Here is a 19604-nt window from a genome sequence, read left to right as displayed (position 1 = left end):
TAAAACAAATCACTGCACAGCCCTTAACTCTTTGATTGCCATGGCAAGAACCATAATGATGATTCTAGCGTGTGACGTTCGGTGGTTAAAGGTTGCCGCAGCAGTCAAAGGGTTATAGCATTGTAAACATAAGTACTTTGTTGAAAATGTTCAGTCATGTTAATGGTCTACAGCAATGAGATTATCATGACCCCTTGACCTTTAATGACACAACAGTATAAGGAGTTAAAGAGATTAGCTTGGTGAGCTGTTACATAGATTAATTAACCCATTTAGTTTAACAATGCACTATGAGGTCTTGATTTACTAACAAAAGACTACTTGTGTATAATAAAACACTGTTCAATGCATTGATCAATAAAATCAATGAAAAAAATCAGTCTAAGCACCACAAAATTTTGCCTGATTATATCTGACAGTCATAATACACTTTAGCACCATTTAGTCAGCCTTGCATTTGCACACAAACAAGCTTTGTGTTTGTCAGTAGAAGCTACCTGAAGGAATAACATATGTCAGTTATAAAAAGGTTACTGTATAGAATGCTGTGTGAGCCAATAAAATAAAATAAAATAAAATAACAATAATAAAATGAAATTCAGTCGCAGAAAGCAAATAAATGCTCCAGTTATTTTGATGCTAACACACATCCTAATAAGCGGAACATGGGCATGAAATGAATATGAAGCTATGCAGAGAAAAGGGAATAAAAATGAGAAATTTGTTTCACACAAGAGAAATCATCACATCCATATTCTGACTTATTTGTCAGGTTTTGAAAATTAAATGAACAACTGTTGGGTGGTTGAAGGTAAGACCTTGAAGAGTTAATGTTTAACAATATGCGAGTTTTAGGGTCATGTTATGCATAAAAGCACTTTCAGAGATATCATATCAACTGCACTAACACCCTTGTCTCTGCATGAAAGGTTGATTTCCTCTTTCTCAAACATGGAGGACAAATAAGAAAATCACTGTGTGGGCAGAACCACAATTGTAGCAGGTTCTAGCTAACATACTGGAAGCAGAACAATTTCTGTTGGAATTACAGGGATTACAGGAATGTCAACAAGAAGGAAAATGGAATCAGCTGCTAAAATAACACTCAACAAGCAGAACAAAGGAAGAAATCAAATTCTGGTAGATACAAGAATACAGCACCTGGAGACAACCCAAGGTGCATGTTATTCAGAAAGAGAAACAAGGATGTGTATGAAGCTTGGAAAATAACGTACCCTTCTTGTATATATCCATATCAAACTCTAGTTGACTACAGACCGACAAAACCAGCTGCACATGCTTTAACTGCTAACAATACTACCACAGGACTGGCAAGGAGAAGACATTGCATCCCTCAAACAGTTTTTGATCATATAGGAACACCTATAATATAATGCAAACCTCAGAAGTCAAACACCTGCACTTTTCTCTACAAGCTGTGTCTGAACTGGGCAATGAATCCAAGACTACAGTAGCAGATGACAGAGAGAGATCCTTATATGTGATACTGAAAAATTAGGATAAATTGGAAAACAGTGCATAATAGCAAAGCATTCTGCCATGCAACAGTGCTGACCTATTATGCTACAGCAGTAAGGTAATGGTAATTGATGTATGTGTACGAACTGACTTGTGATGCAGGAAAAAGTCAAGCCATAAAATTCTTATCTGAATATCCATGACACAGATGATAGGCATCAGAATGCAAAGGAGAAAGAAAACAAGTTAAAGATGAGAACTGGAACCACTGAAAATAGCACAGACTGTTGAAATGCAGATTTGTAGTCGGTTTACCTTTCAGAGATGTCATAAGCCATGCACACAACTGGTATGCAGTGACTGGCATCAAAAAAGGTAGGTCTCTGCTGTTATACCACTGTACATCTGACAAGTCAAGTAGTTCCAAGATGCAAATAAAGAATCCATTATGATCAACCTTGGCTGTACCATGCCTTTTTCATAAAAGAAAAGGATAAGAAAAGTATGCCATAACGATGGCAATGTCAATGGATGGCAAAAGCTTCAATAATCTGCTGTAAGTTGGAGCTCAGAAGCTCAGTTGGAGTACTGGACAATGAACAAGATTCAGTGAAAGACATACATCAAGTTCCTCAAATATTTGCAGGACATTTGAGAAGGTACTACCTTTTCATTCTAAACACAAAAAGCTGCAATTCCTAGTGACAAACTATAAAAAGTTGTATATGACTAAAATGAGATAGACAACAGAATTGTTTTTGCTTATTTGTGTAATGAACAGATCATTCTCACTTGCCTACCAAGAGAATGTAAAATTAAATATTGCCTTAATTAGTTGGGAAACTTGTCAAGGTGCAATGAGAAAAGGGATGGAGGGGAATCAGAAGTTTGACTGTATTTATCAATTTCCATATAGCAATAGAAATAGATGATCCATTCAATGGCTATAAAAGTATTTATCGATGTCATATCAAACACTTCAGGACTATCATGGAAATAAAGATACATGGCTGTTATAGACTTCTAGAGATTAAAGACTTCCTTGTCCTTTAGTATTTTATTAAGTGGAGTTCTTCAAACCTACTTGGATCAAATTCCTCAGAACAAATAGAAGGACATTTCACTGTGACCAGTTTTTGAACTGTGATAAGGTTAATATTAGTTTGACTGAATCTATCTCAAAATATTTTGAGTGCACCAGATAAATAATGTACTATATTTGCAGTCAGGTTTTAAGCATCTATACTGAGAAGCTTTTTGACTGGCTGCTATCTGGTGGGTTATGAGTTAAGAATTCAATAAACTTTCTACAGCCTAACATATCTTTGTTGTTGGAGGCCAGTAATACTTTCCAAGCTATCACCAAGTTCATGGTAATATCTCCTTTACTGTTGATTACATTAAATTTTAGTGGTGTTAGTGATCCGTGTCTCCATCTCTTTTTGACAAATTTGTGTTGTACTTGCACTTATATGTCACAATGTTTTAATTCCTTTTCCTATTTTCTTTTGGTAATCGGAAATGGGAATGTTCTTATGCTGCTTCTCTCGTGTCTGTTTGTAGGCTTTGACCAAAAGACCTGTGGGTCCTAGAAGTTGTGGAAAGAAAGTTCATGACTAGTTTAAATTTCTTCTGAGAAAGACTTTATCAGGGTGCTGATTTAAAACTGTATTTGTCATCACTGTGATCCAAGTGTTGCTATCAGTACGCGTGTCTGGGATGGTGAAAAGGGAGGATCATGAACCTTGATCTATCCTGTAAAATGATTTTCAACCAGACACAGTAAGACAATACTGTGATTTGACAAGCGATATCTGCATGTTTTGAAAACACAGTCAAGATAGATGTCATGTATATACACACATACATATATATATATATATATATATATGTATGTATATGACAATGCTTTACCTATTTCATTACACAGAGTAACAGTTGGGAATAGTGTATTTTCATCATCACACATTCCTTCAATTCTGGATTCCTATTCAAGGTTAAATTTCCTTGAGTATAACAATGTCAGTTATTTCCATAAGCAGTGAGTATTGACAATGGCTATTCTGAAAGGTCTTTTTGGCTGTTTTCATCTGCCTGGTGATACATGGTCAGAATTCATAGCACTTTATCATATGAGGTAAAACACAGCCATGTACATATAAGATGCCTTGCAGGTATGAATTGTAGTTGTCATGGTCATTTAAAACAGTGCTATAGGTTGCTGATAATGTCTTCTGAATGCATGTCATCACATGTATTATTTCCTAAATTACAGAATTCTACTTATATCCAAGCAGACAAACTGCTCAGAGTTGACTTCAACACAGTGTTCCCATAAGATATGAAGGTGATCACTATGTGAGCACTGGCAAATTTGTGGCAATGGCCAAGCATAGCATATACAGTATCTTCTTCTCTTTTTAGAATCATTGTATGTCCAAATGGGGCTGTGCATTTATCTGCAATATATCAGTTGTAAACCTGTACTTTTTGAGATCTATTTTATATAATCTAATTTTAAACACTGACAAAGAGTATTAGAAATCATCATTTTGGAAAGTGATGGAAAAAGGGATACTATGGAAAAACCGATTTTCTCTTCTTTAAGGTTGCAAAAATGATAGTAAGGGAACCAAATCTTTTATACCTTATAAACATGGATTACCTGCTGACATTAAGTACTCTTGGCTTCAATAAGGCAGATGAATTTATGCACAGCCATGTAAGCTATGAATGCGTATGAAAACTGGGTGGTAAATGCCAACACATCAGGATGGAAATATGAATCAGAAACATTATTTTAGGACTCAACACACAACCCTGCATGTGGTGAAATGGACATTCACTGATTGGCAGAGTTACACTGTTCTGTTGCCAGCATGTAAGTAACACAATACTTCACTAAATACTCTTCAAACTCCATTGTTATATTGTTAAGGACTAATCAGGTACTTTAGGAAGTTATTTTATGCCAGCATTCTGTTACAAATCCCAGTTCACAGAAAGCCAGTTCCTGAAATGATGGATTGGTAAATGGATTATCCAAGACACATGCATGGCATGTTCAGAATGAATGGGATTATTGCACAGGATGGAGACAATATTCAGTATATACTTTACTGCAAGAGTAAAAGAGAAAAAAAAAAAAATCACGAAAGGCTATGAATAAAGATATGCTGCTCCAAGAAGATTAAGGTTGTAGTTATAAAAAGGACATGATTCAATTTCATACAGTAGAAATTACTATTAACTAAAGAGAAAACCTTGGTTTATGTGGTGGCTATAATAATAATAATAATAATAATAATCTGTGGACAATGGTATTCTACAGAAGCAGAAGAAACTAAGCTGTGTGACTGGAAAGTTTCATGCCATCATAAGTGGCTGGCATGTGCAATGATTATTGTTTATGAAGTTTTACTGTGACAGCAAGTCTTGTAAATGACTATGCTGAACACACATCCAAGTATAGAAATCTGTCTTTAGCATTCTAGTTTACATCAGCCTTTCTTCATTTATGTCTTCTCTGCATCTAAAATTTATTTCCTCTATACTGTTACTAGACCAGAGCAATATTTAAGGCCATCCCCACAAAGTAAACATACCTTATGGACACCACTCAGAGAATATCCTCTTTCAAAGACAAAATGGGCAGCTGCCATTCCAAATGTTAATTAACTGACCATGATTTGTAGATGATATGCTAAAGCTTATGTACACTGGGAAAGAAGATCTGTTTATAATGCATGTGTTTAATACTGCCTACATCCTTCTTTGAAATACATTTTGACTTTAGCAACAGATGCTTGCTGTGCTCACACACTGATGACCCCTCAAAATAATCTTCTGGATATTATTGACCATTCCTACTTACATAAATGTATCGAATAATTCCACATCATACAGAATCTGTGCTGCCTAACATTAGAGGCTACCTTAGATCAAGCCTCAAATGGAGCCAGTTTGCAACAAGTGATGGCATGCTTTTGATGTTTACCAGACATTTTCAGCACTGATGACAATGTCTTTCTCCATCAGCCTCTGACATCTCAGATGGCAAGTCATAAGAATGGCTTAGACAGATTTGACTCACACATTACATATATTTCTTGAGACTAGTGGCAGACAATTCATTGAATTACATGCATATATCAGAGATTAATTTTATGAGCACATGGTTCATTTACACCCAATTTTGTAACTGACATATGTTTAAATGGTCTTATCTCATGAGAACCACTCTGTCTGCAGTCTGTGTAGTAGGAGCTAAGGAAGTATGCCTAGCATTCCTGTGCTGGGGTATCACAACGATACCATTGTATTGAATAACAGGTTATCTGTTCCCCAGCTTCCAGACAATATTATTTGATTTACATCATAGCTGGACACCTCAGTGGCCAGTGACATCTGTCTCCTCTGCTGATAGTAATTTCCTTTATATCTCATAGACCTGCAGTCATCTATTTCTACTTCTGGAAACAGAGGTGTCCAGAGACAGTCTTGACAACAACAAAAGGCAAACTGGGAGCTATTGCTCTGTAATGGCTGCTTCACATCTCCCACTGCCATGGTGCATGGCTTCCTTCATCTCTGCAGTAGGTGATAAAACCTTTGCCATGTTGTAAGGAGATATGGGAGCCAGGACAGAGTAAGCCCCTGCAGTCACATCCTTGCTCCTCTGCCCAGTCATCTCATGCTGTTTCCAAAGTAGGCTGCTAATGGTATGGTAGCTTGCACTTCTACTTCCTTAAAAATCCAGTGCTTGGAACGTTCACTGTTCAGTTTACTATGTGTGTGTTTTGAGATTTGTCCTAACAATGGTTCAAATGCTACAAAAAAAAAAATAAAGAAAAAAATGTAATGCTTCCATTGTTAATAGGCAGACCAACTTCCTAGACTATGCACTTTTTTCTAACCAACAAGCTAGAATTAGATTCTATATAATTTGGTACCAAAAGCTACATTTAACTGACATTTAGATTGTTAAGTAAGACCCCCAAAAAAGTTGAAAATTCAAAAATTAAGCCTTACACTCTGTTCTTAACCCACAGTGCTATTGGCACAGGAGTCTTGATCAAGCAACTGGGGATGTGAAGTATTCTTCAAAGAAAAAGTGTAAGTCTGCCCCTTATGTTTGGATCTATTACCTTATGTTATTTTAATTCACAAAATTAGCCTTAAAAAATCTTTTTCTTTAATTATCCCCTCCCTCTTCCCACTTTGAAAGAAGAAAAAGAACAAAAGTTCATAAGAATATATAAAATATGTATTACATTTATTCAGGAGACTTGAAAGGGCTCCTTTGGAGCCATTTGAGTCTCTCCATCCCAGCCTATCCAGTAAATATACAGTTACATATTTTGAATTTTTTTTTTTTTGATAAAAATTAATTTTGTCTACAGTCAATAACCTTTCCATAGGTTTAGATACTGAATGGCCAAAGGACACACTGTCATAATCTACTCTGGCCTTCTGCATCATACAGACCATAGTACTCTGAAGCTACACAACCTTGTGTAGTCAGCTTGATAGACTGTAGCTGATTAACACAACACATATTCAGTTTTGTATTGTTCCAAAGTACAGATCATGACAATAGCAATATGGAAATGTTTATTAAAAAATTACGGCACATGAGCAGGAACCCAGATTGCAGAACTGAAAATATTTTTAGTTTGCTTTTTCTTAATTCTGATAGTTATAGGCCCTTGTAGAGAAACAACTATTCAAAAAAATAAAGTTGTCTTAGAACTTGTACTAATTTGAGTTCAAAATTTGATCAGGCAACATCACTAATTCACTCTGAAATTCTATAATTTGAAACTAGCCAGTATGTATTTGGAAATTACAGTGAACACGAATGCTCCTACATCTTTTACTTAAAGCAAACCTTTATGACTGCATTACAACCTACTGAAAATGTGAGTATGTAACAGAAAACTTGACACAATCTCGGTTTGCATGACATAAACATGCCAATATAATTTTTTTTTTTTCTCCCTCTCTCTGTATATAGCATATATGCACTTTTAAGTAAAAGAAAATAGATTCAACAATCAACTTATCATGTATTCATGTATCTATGATGTACCATATACCAAGCACTAGAATTATCACACTTACCTTCCTGAATAATTACAGTTAAATTCTCCAAACACAAATATTTTTGTTACCTTATCAAAGAACAACAGTCAACATGCTTAGCACTTCATTACCGTCAGGGAAAAAGTTGCAGAAAAAGTTAAAGCTGCCATGAAAGATATTTCAAAATTGAAATGAAATTTTCAAGTGAATAAAAAAACTGATGAGATGTTGTTCTGACTTAAAAAAATAATAAAAAATTCTCCTATTGTAGAGGAAAAGTAAATACAGAATAAGTAGTTCTTTCAGTATTTTCCTCCAACTATGCAAGGGGAAAAAAACTGGAACAGCAACATCAACCATTTTGTCCTGTCTATAGCAGAACAAAAGTTATAGCAGTTTGTTGACAATAAAAATTTCTCAATGGATTAAAATGTGCATGTCTGTGTATGTGTGTGTTTGTGTGCTTTTACAGGTATACAAACACACACACCTTAAATACATATGACAAACAGCACAGAATTTCAAATTCACCAAATGAGCTGATCAGCAGTAAAAATCCTGTGTAACTAAACTGTCAATAAGTCTATGTTTTTAGCAACAACTGACTTGGATTTACTAAATAATGCTATGGGCTGATACCGGTGCGCTTCTAACCTACAGTATGCAGTACTTCTACAAAACATCTCCAAAATGCCATCTTCATTGCATATTTGTTGTAAAACTATATCTTTTTCTAATCTCCATTTTTGTTAACCATACATATGTATATCTGTTTATGCTCTAAGAAATAAGTCTGCAATGCTTTATAGCATGCCACATATGTTCATAAGTCCTCAAATCAATATAAAATCATGTAATTGAAAAAAGGCATACTATTTTTCATGCTATGCTCAATATAAATATAAATTCAAGGCAGTCAAGCTATCCATTACCAAAACAATAATAATCATATTATATATGCATATATACCTACACTCTCTAAAAAATGATCCAGTTATGTGGATTAAGAAACCAGTAAGAAATTGGTTGAACATAGTATAAAAGTCTCATTTTATGTAAAAGCCCATACTGGCCATTTCAAGTATTTTAATACTTTCCTATAACCTTTTAATTAATAACTAGATATTTGTAGAAATAATAATTTTATACTGAAAATTGTATTCAAGTTAAATAAAAATTAACTTCTGCTGTAATTCATTTTTAGAGTGTGCATGTATACATAGCAAAATACCTTTCTACAGACCTATATCATAAATATTTTAGTCTATGTCATTTCTCTCCAACTAAAACACTTCAATTTCTTTTTCTCAGATTTTGGATCATGTCTATCAGGCCTTTCAAGAAATAAAACTCATCTTAGTTCATTTGCAACACCAGATTCCCTTCAGTTTGTGCCAGTTTGCAAGTTAAAGGTCAAAGACATAGGACAGTACACTTTAAGGAAATTCAGACAGTGAAGCTGTTCACAGAAGACAATGTTTAACTTGGTAATGACAGTCAACAGGTCAATAATCAAGTTCAAGGCAAGCTGTTCATTGTTGCAAAAGCTACTCCCCTCAAAACCTGGCTTTCATAAAAAACCAGGTGTCTGACTTTTGGGGTGCATCATTCTGACCATCTTTAATAAGTTCACAGCCCAGTGACTGTAAAGCCTATCACTGCAAGAAGCAGCTCCTAAAATCAATAAAGAGGTCTGTCAGTTGCTGACTTTTCTCTAGGAAAAAATTATTGATACAAACCTGCTCTGCAGGTCACATGAAAATGACAATAATGCTGTTAGCACAAATTACACAGAATGACAAAATGTTTTGGTGGTCCCTTGGCTCTGTCAGTTGATACCATGTTTTACTGAAGGCCAGAAATTTTAACCCTTTGAGAACTATGATGAACATGCAAAAGGGTAACACATCAGAGGATACTCATGCACTATCAGAGTCATCTTCTTAGCTTTCCTTTGAAACTGTAACTCTACCTCTGCAGAGGCAAATGGAATTGTCATGCAACAAGAGAGAAATCCAAGATGCTTAAGATAAGAGACTAAGCTATAAAATTGTTGCCAGCTCAGAAAAATTCTTGATAAGTGGTAGAAATTATTAAAATACATTTGGTTTAACAAGAAATTAGCTGGTAAATATATTTTTTTCTATTCATGTTACAAATGTTTCTCTATCAATAATGCAAATAATTAAAAATGAAGTCACAATAAATCCGTTTTGAAAAACTGATTTTCTTTTGAAACCTGTATTACCCAAACACAATTCTATAATTTAATGATGACCAAGATTAACATCCACCAGACTCTGAAAACTGGATGCAATAGTTCTCAAAGGGTTACACCACCAATAGAATACCAGTGTCAAGTTTCTCAATAGCATGTCTGTTGTTTTAGTTCATTGAAATCCACTTCGGAGACACACTGCTTTTTACCATTCTTTGGAATGAGTGCTCCTGACAGACCTATAAAAGGCCTGGGGTAGTTGGCTTGGTACAGCTTGGGAAAGATAATGTAGGAAAACCAACCAGAAATCAAACAAACCAATAAAAAGGTTCTGCTTGAATAAAGTATTGAGTATGAGTTTAAAACATTGAGGACATAGCCCAGAGCAGCTGTAAAAAACACAAAATGAATGTATTAAGGCTGTTACTATATTGCAGATATTTTGGCCCCTTGTTTGTTGGAAAATGGCTGTCCGAACAGTCTGAAGTCCTGCGTGTCATCCGAGTCTCCCACCTGACAAAACTGGAAGTAGGAGTTTAGGACTTTATCCGTAGCAGACAGAAAGCAATCCTCTTTGGAGACAAAGCTGTTTTGGGTCTTCTCACTTTCCTGAAAGTTCCATTGTTGGTTGTTGTGTTTCTCTAAAAAAATTTACTTTCACCAAAAAAATTTTTCGAAGGGGAACAGGCCTTAAGGGAAAAATGTAGAAACATTGGAGATATTTTTATTCCTCTTCGTTAGTTAATCCTGATAGTTTATAGGGCATTGAGCGTGCAGAGGGAAGGCCTAGAATTGAATGACAAAGAAAGACAAAGGACTGAAGAAACAGCAGATACTGTGTATCATGGAAGCTTCCCAGCCGAGTGAATCACCACTCATGGCAGGACAGGCAACCCCCTGGGTTTTAAAGATCAGCTTTGTTTCAGACTGACAGATGCCCGCTCCTAGCTAGGAAACTGCATAACAGCTCTTGTGTTGAATCTCAAGTTACCACAAACTCCTGGGAGGGAAAGAAAAAAAACCAAAACCCTACATCACACCCACTCTTGCATAGAGCGTTTGCAGTACAGTATGTGGCGGGGTGTTCCTTTCCTTTTGAACTGGAACACAGTGTAAACCAAGACAAGGAGGCACAAGGCCAGGATGCAGGGAATGACGATGGCTATGGCTTTCACAGTGCTGGCTGTGTTGTCCAGTTTGATGACAATGTCAACATCATCTTGAGGGCTGTGTCGGTCTTTATCTCGATCTTTTGGTCCATCACAACCCATAAAATCCTTGAGGATGGATCTGGGGTAGCCAGGTTCCACCTTGAGCATCTGGTTATTGAATTTCCAGTATTCTTTTCCTTTGTAGAAGTATGTGAAGCCTGAGGAAGAAAGTAGCAATTATTCATGGTCATATGAAATCATGTCATCAATATACCATGATGGAAATTACTGGTATCAATTTTTCTGTAATTAAAAAAATCAAAACACATAGAGAATAGACTTCAGTCATAGGTCTTTCAAATATATTTTAACAAATTTTATTTCTTTACTGTCTCTAGAAATATAACATTGAGTTTGGGGGTCTTGTTTTGGTTTTGATTTAATTGCTTGTTTGTTCTTTAGTTCTTTCAGTAAACAGGGATTTTATTTTCCTTAATTAGTACAAAAATGATCAAATAATTCCAGAGAATGTGGTATATGAAAAGTCAAGGTTTGGCCAGTTTGTTCATTCACTGAAAAACCAAAGAGAATTGGAATCCTCAGGGACAGGACTTTAAAGTATCACGACCTCTTCAAGATGGGAAGTCTCCTGAAACAAATTGCAATGCTATGCTATGCTATGCTATCCAGAAATGAGAACTGACCCCCTTTAATCTCACACAACCAATTGCTGTACTTCAGAAGGAGACTGGATGAAATAACATCTTTCACATGAGAAAACAGGTGTAATCAGATTTAAGTTTTCAGTTTGTCATTCAGGCACAATCCAATGCTATTATTAAACATGTTTAAATGGAGAAAAAAAACTCTTTCCAAAAATCTATATTACTTTATTATCCTGGCTGAAAAATGGCATTGATCGGGCAAGACACAAACCTTCAGGATGGGAGAACTTCCTTCTACTGTTTATGAACAGAATGGAAACAGCTGGATTTTTTTTCCTATCTTCACTTTACACATCTCATATATTTCCTGCAGTATTAAAGGCTACTAAGACAGACTGGGTGCTATTTGCAGTTAACAATGCTTCTGAAAAGACTGGTAACTGCCTGTCTGGAGATAACATTATTAACTACCTATTCAATCAATAGTTATTTTCTTTCAATTCTAAAATTAAAAAAGAAATATTTGACAGTCTATTTTGCAGCTCGAACTGTAGGAAAGATCTTCATCACCTACTACCGCTTTTCAGAAAAACTTGAGTATTTCTACATTGGTATTTTTGTAATTTTGTAATTTTAACAGCCTTCCTAGCCAATGAAAAGGCATTATTTTACTTTCCTTAATCTCTCGCATTTTTACTACCTGAAAATATGCCAGTAGATTTATAGAAAGATGTAATACAATTTGAAAAAAAAAAAAAAAAAAAAAAAAGAAAGATAAAGAAAGATACAAAAAGTCCTGATCTGTATCAAATGAACAGCTAGACTTGTTCAGAAAGTGCCTTCTATTCTGATTGGAATAAAACCAAAAAGAGGACTGTAATTCTTTATATATGATGAAGTTTTAAAATTCTAGTGCATATGAATTTCTTTAAAGCAATCTGTAGTTTAAATGAAAAGCATTATCAAATGCAAAAATTCAGCATTTTGAACCACACTTATCCTATCTTTGCATTCCATATAACAATATGCCTTTCACAAAGTACTGCGCATCCTGGCCATGGATGAATATTTCAAGTATGGAAATTTGATGTATTATCTCTATCTTTACTATTATACATATATAGAGACCATATACAGACGTGACACCTCTAAATCTATATTCATACATATATGTAGAATACATGTCTGCATATTCAGGGGTAGAGCTAAGTCAAAATACAGACTTTAGTTAGTAGTAATTGATATTATGTAGCAAAAGGTCAAATTAAAACTCTTAAAGCAGTAAAGGAATTGCCAGCTGCTAGAGATCCAATACAATTTTTTCAATTAGAGCACATTTTCCACTGGAAAACTCTGAACGTAGTTTAAACTTTTCTGCCAGTTTTGCTGAGTTAGGAACCAGGATAATAGTCAATTACAGCTGAAAGATGGAAGCTACCAGCAGAGAAGGACAGTTCTGAGAGACTGAGTAGTTTTATTGCACATCCTGACAGAACAAATAACTTCACACAACTGTTGAAAGTGATTTCATCTAATCTGCTGGATGTGTTAAACCTGCTTTGAGAGCTGCTCCTTATGATTTTCTAGGTACTAGTCACTGAGTCACGAGTGCAACACCTGATCCCAACAGCACTGAAGGGCTTAGCAGTCACTACTACCTCAAATGTATTTATGTACTAAGTATCAGGCAAAAAAAGGCCAGTGGACTAATAAAGTAGACTACCTAAAAATTGCCCCACCATCCACTTTAGCAGAATTTCTAGTTGGAAAGTTAAATTTTCTGTGCTGCTCTCAAGGTAGAAAGAAAGATTTCTCCAATTTGGAGAACTTTGTGTGATCTCAGATTCCGTGTAGCAAAAGAAAGGAAATTTCTTCTCCGCCCCTTCTAAGAGTTTCTACCACAGTGCTAGAAAATAAATCACAATATGGGAAGTAGCAGGGTAAATTTCAAAGATGTAACCTGTACCTTACCAAGCTTTTAGGACACTGAGTCGGAACACTGACTACAAGAGAAAATTCGTTTTTCTCATCTTTTCCAAGACTCTTAATGCAAGATTACCAAAAACTTTTGCTATCACTGAAGGAAACCCCTACATGATCAGACTTATTGTAGTATGCTCATTTGCATAGTTTGCACAATAGAAAGACTAAATAAGGAAAAAAAAGAATACTCTAAAATAAAATAGATTCTCTGTAAGACATGCTTTCAGATGTTTCCTTATGAAGGGTTATAGTAAAAGTTCTTTACCAACTCTGCTTCTGTCCAAAGAAATAAAAGCAGTTTCAGGCAATATGCAATCATCTTCTTTCCAATTGAGCTGTGGTATTTCCTTTTTGAATCTGCTTTTGTTTCTTTCTCTCTTCATACAAGCAACAGCAAAGTTGTGAACTGTTTCTTAAGACTTTATTTTCTTTATTTCAGGGAAAATGTCTTAGTGGTCTTCTTGGGAACTTCATGGTGTCAATTCCAGTCCCTTTTTCTACCCTGGGGCTCCTATAGGATTTCTGTAATGCTCAAGAATTCCCTCTTTCCTTTCACCTCCTCCACAATCTCACTCCATGTTTTACTAACCTCCTCATGCAGAGTCCAGAGGACTATCAAAACCACTGGGGATAGAAAGAGAAGTGAATTCTATGTAATCAAAAGTCTTTCATGCCTTAGGAATGTGTGCTCTGCCTCTGCTGTGCTTTCAGACCCACTGGTCTGGGTGTTACAGTGAGATAATTTTCATTTTTAATGGGAGGCACGTGTACCTGAGCTCAGTACAGAATATATATATATTATATATATTTATATACACAAAGATGTGTATATACTTATTTATATACACAGATATAGATAGGCAGATAGATGATACACACACACACATGGATATAGATGTAAATAGATGTATATATATTTCTATAATGTTTGTGACTATTTCCATATATATGTGTATTTAAAAACCGTTAATTATTGAGTGTGATGTATGCAGAATATCATCTAGAATGACCTACTTTCCAGTTAAAAGCAACACAAAAAATCCAATCTAGCAAAAAGGCCAAAATACAGTCAGGGTTTCTTCTTCTGGATAAAACAGACGCATAGCAAGGAAGCAATTAAACATATTTCTGAAAAAACCCCAAACATTTCCATGGTAAATTACTTAATCAAGTTAGAGGTTGAAATAGGAGACTAAAATGTTTTATAAAAGGAAAGAAATCCTTTTACTTTCTTATTAAAAGGAAATTAAAATAATATGGCAATAGATATGTGTCCTGGCTTATGAGGCAAACAGAATAAATTCAGAACCTACTAATAAGTAAATCATATATGCCATGTAAAAATCGTCCAAAAATGATAGGATACAACAAATGCATATTTTTATTGCCATCAAAAGGATCTAAAAACTCTGTGCAACTGAGGGCTCTGTTGGCAGCTGGCCAGCATCCCCTGGGCAGCACTGAATTCTCCTAAAATGGAGGAGATTTTGGCTGCTCTCATTTGTTTTCTGGTGTGTCCAGCTGAGACTCCAGGCTCTAGGTAATCTTGATAAAGGTAATAATACATCATATTAAAATCCCAGTTATCTGCTTTTCTACATCATGGACTTATGACATCTTTGATTTACATAAATTCATTGGGATATTTCTGCTTAGATAAAGATTTTGCTTCCCTTTGCTGGTTTTTGAGAATGAAAGAAATACCTTCTAAGCTGTTTAAAAAGCCAACACCTTGAAGATTCCATAGAGATATGCTATGTTTATGAAGCTTGTTTTAAGAGGTACTATAATTCAGCAGAGAACAAAATCAAAATTAATTAAGACAGAAGAAAAAAAGAATGGAAATTTGAAGGCTTTTTCAGCCCTAGGTTAAACAGTACATGCAAACAAAGAGCCATTTTCACTAAAGCCATTTCTATAGCAGGAAATACTCTTTGAGATATCAAGAATTCCTTCACTACTTAGCCCAAATAGTCAATCATCCCTCTACTACTCTATCTTACATAAAATGTGTAAATAAATCATTAAAACAAGAATGTGTTTGCATACCATTTTCTTTGTGGACAAAGGCTCCCTGTGGAGATTCTGGGATACCTTTCCAAATTGTGATTGGTTTGGGATAACCAGGGTCCATGGATCTCATTTCTTCACTGTACCTCCAGTACCTGAAATATTTTTTAAAGGAGAAAAAAATCACATTTGTAATATAGCAGATAGGCAATTTTATATTTTCCCCCTCTAACATTTGCTACTTTCATTAGCCACGAGTGGGAATACTGGACTTCTTCTCTTTGAACATACTACCAGATTACAAATAAATCTATTTGCTGTTTCATGGAAGTAGATAGAAGATAAAAGACTTTTGCACTTCAACAACTAAACCAGCATGCATCTCACTTATAATCACCACAATGCTGATGCCTAGGGCTTTTGCACAGTGACACAGAGATGCAACATATGCAAAAAATACCAATGTACATTAATGCTTTTCATAGTATTAGAATAATGCAAGTGACAGTAGATTCAGATTAAAATACTGCCAGCAATCTCTTATAATTTAACTCTTCATATGTATGCATTACAGTAGCTTTTAATTTCATTGCATTATCACTAAATAGATGCAGTGTGTGCACTGTGTGTCTTTTTGCCAGCCAGCCTTTCTCAAACTCAAAAAGCTTCAGCATGAAGCTTCAGCATGAATCCTGAACATCTGAGATTTATTTACACTCACAGATAATACTGATAATTTCTTTTTCCTTTTACTGCTGATCAAATTGCTATGCATATCTTATAAACTGGTTCTAAGAATACTGTATCTCTAATGTCCTCTGTGTGTCCTAATATTTTGGTGGGTCATTTCATATTTTGATTTACTTCATTAATTTAGAACACAATTTTATAACTATCATTGATATCTGGTTACTGCTAAAAACTTGGCCCTGTTTCTCATTTGACTTCAGTTTTTAGAAATCCTTGTTATGATCATCATATATTAAAAGATTCTTAAGTGGATGATATTTTGTCACTGTGAAGGTACTTAAGCACTTTAACTGATTCAAATTTTTATATTTTTTTAAAAGTATAGTGGTATAGACACCTCAGTATTTCTCCCTGTAGGGCATTTCTCTGGCTTTAAACTTTACATAAAATTAAAAGATGGCAGATTTCAAGTGGGTTAAGCGTTGGCATGTTAGATTAAAAAGACATTTGTATTTCTTTTTTCTTTCTTATGCTTAAATTATTTTTATATCCTCAATTCTTAATCTAGTCACATATACATCAGCTGCCAGCCAACAATACAATGCTCTTTATTTGGATATATAACATAGAAAGTTTACATGCAGAAACAACATGTAGAAGTAGTAAAAAAAGCTCAAACATTGACACTGGTGAAAACAGTTCTTCCTCATCTTTTAACTCTAAGTTTCTTGGTCTTTAGTTTGCATTTTTTAAACAAATATATTTTCTTTTTCTGTTCCTCTATTCCAGAACTCTATTTCTGTCCTGCATAATTGATCTCATTTTCCTTTTTCTCTTTCAACCTTTTCACATTTTGAGCTCCTTCTTTTAATAACCTCTGGCTTTCCACTAGTTCTAAATGACTTACAAAGATACACTTTGTCATTAAAAGTCTTTGTGCACTTTTTTGTGCACAGTCAGAAATCACAAAACTTCTGAGTTTTCACCATTGATGAGAAATTTTATTAGGGAAGGAGTGATCACAACACCACCTCAACAATCTGTGCTGGAATAATGAACATGTCTACAGGGTAAGGAAGAGCCTAGGCTTGATTCTACTTGTCGTGACAAATGTTCACAAGCAAACTTCCTAATGATGGTTTGAACTCTACAGCCTACATAAACTTGCTGTGTCTCAAAGACTGATAAATAACAGAGGGGAAAAAAATGAAAGTTCACTTCATAGCTTTAGAAAAAGGGAATTTGGAAAATATTTGCTGAACTATTTCTATATCTAAGCCTATTTACTTAATGATATCCTGAGCCATAGGATGTTTTTTATGAATAAAAAACATTTATTTAAACTCTAAAGTACATAAACCAGCTGGACCAGACAGGGGCATAAAACAAGGATATGTGTCAAGAAGTATTATCTTCTAGTCCCAAATGACTCAGTTGTGGTAGGATAGGAATGACAGAGGGACTAATGTTTTCTGTAGTCAATTTTTTCCCCTTTTAGGGCTTCATAGAATTATTTGTAAGAATTATTGTTAGTGTTGAAATAGCTAATGTCAAATAACAACAATAATATTCCATACATGAGCTGCTTTAGACATATGACTGTTTACTGGTTTAAGTTTTAAATCTTCTTACTAGTTTGGTTAATGGGATTTTCTTGTCTGCTTATTTTTTTGTTTGGTCATTTTTATTATTATTTTTATTTTATAGCCAACATTTGATGTCATAAGCAATGCATGTTGAGAAACTTTTTTGAGAAACCGTTATAAGGGTTTATTCCCACTGATGGTCAATATCCTGTAATGGCTCAATTATCTCTGCAAGGCTCATGTTCAATCTTCTAACATACTGTATTGCATTTTTATCCTGCTGAGTGTCATTGTGCTTGTCAGCTCTAAGTAGCAACTTTTCTGCCAGCACATGTTTTCTCTGCTAGTTCTTTTTGTCTTCTGTTATTACCAATCGTGTTGTAGGAAAGTCCTGAATAGAGTTAACTGCCTATGCAAGGAAATATAAAAGGACATTGCTGAATAAAGCCTAAATGAAGTAAATCACAAAGGATTCCTACTGTACATCTTTTAACAATATGTATGTGGAGGTGGAAAATTATTAGGTGAAAATTAATTTGAATTTTTTTAAAAAATCTACTCAGCCATAGGAAGCAAATTATTTAGGAATCTTCTACTCACTATGAAAACTGCTTGAAATGATACCTAGTTTTAAAAGATTACAAAAATTTGACTTTGTTATCAACTTCCCTCACCATGAGTGTTGGAGAGCTACATTTTTTTAAATAATAAAAATAGCTTTAACCATAAAATTTGCTGCAGCATTCTGTAGTGCAATTTTTACAGTACTGTTAAAAATTACCAACTGTACTGTCCTAAATATATTCTATGATGTGCATTAAATTAATTTCTTAAGTGATCCATGAATACTATTAGTGTCTGAGAACACTAAGTACCACACAGTAACAAAAACAATCATATTTTAAAAAGACTAATAGAAATATTACAGTTATTAATAAGGAATAATTTGGCTCTGAGCACACAAAATTTGCACAGCAATACATCAATCAACAAACACAGTACCATACTGAAAACCTGTAAAATCCATCATTCAGGCAACTTGCAGTGTTTCAAAAATTAATTAATTCTCTTGACACCTCTACAAAGCAGACAAATATTCCTTTCCTTTTTTTTATTGACAGGTAAATAAAGATACAGATACTAAGTGGCTAGTACAAGTATTTTAGGAATGGAAAAGCCCTTGGATTTGACATTTTTTTCTGTGCTTTTCTTTTTGTTGGGGGGTTGTGGTGGTTTTTTTCTGTTTGTATCTTTTTAAAATTATTATTAATCATAAATATGTGTCCCTACAAGATTTATTTAGAAGTAATTCCATGAAAATGCTCAAATTCTTCTCTAGTTCCCAGGTTTAGGTCTGAGTTTCCTTTTTTACTTTGTTATTAAACAGTAGAAAATAAGTCATTTTCACTGACCTCTAAAGCTTTGGATCATGCCTGGCCTGCTTATGTGCTGAGGTTTAGAAATGTGGATAAAAAGAAACAGGTAAGAGTGTACATAAACACATCACTTTGAATATTTAAGTTTAAATTTGTCACAACTGTGACTCTCCTGTTGACTTCTAAAACATAACTTTTCTACTGGATATACTCATACCCATTCCAAGATATTCCCACAAATATAATTTAGGTTATGAGACATATGAAAACAGTACAGCCATCTATGCAGGAGGAGCTCATTTCATCCTTTTGAGAAACAGAGGAAAAGGTTAACATGTTGAGCTGATATCCACTGAATTTTG

General features: G+C 34.6%; 1 protein-coding gene across 1 annotated transcript in view; it reads right to left on the bottom strand.

The window, feature by feature from the left end:
• Window positions 1–7059: 7059 nt before the first annotated feature.
• MMP16 (matrix metallopeptidase 16) overlaps window positions 7060–19604 on the bottom strand; it is a 166946-nt gene continuing 154401 nt past the window's right edge. Inside the window, exons 9-10 of the mRNA XM_086883419.1 lie at window positions 15630–15745; window positions 7060–11150 (exon numbers count right to left, since the gene is read on the bottom strand). Of these exons, the coding sequence (XP_086739545.1) occupies window positions 10816–11150; window positions 15630–15745 (451 nt within the window). The 3' untranslated portion in view covers window positions 7060–10815. The remainder of the gene's footprint in view (window positions 11151–15629; window positions 15746–19604) is intronic.

Source organism: Cyanistes caeruleus, chromosome 1 (assembly GCF_971803275.1).
Source record: "Cyanistes caeruleus chromosome 1, bCyaCae1.hap1.1, whole genome shotgun sequence".
Classification (NCBI taxonomy): domain Eukaryota; kingdom Metazoa; phylum Chordata; class Aves; order Passeriformes; family Paridae; genus Cyanistes; species Cyanistes caeruleus.
This window is presented reverse-complemented; position numbering and strand designations above follow the sequence as displayed.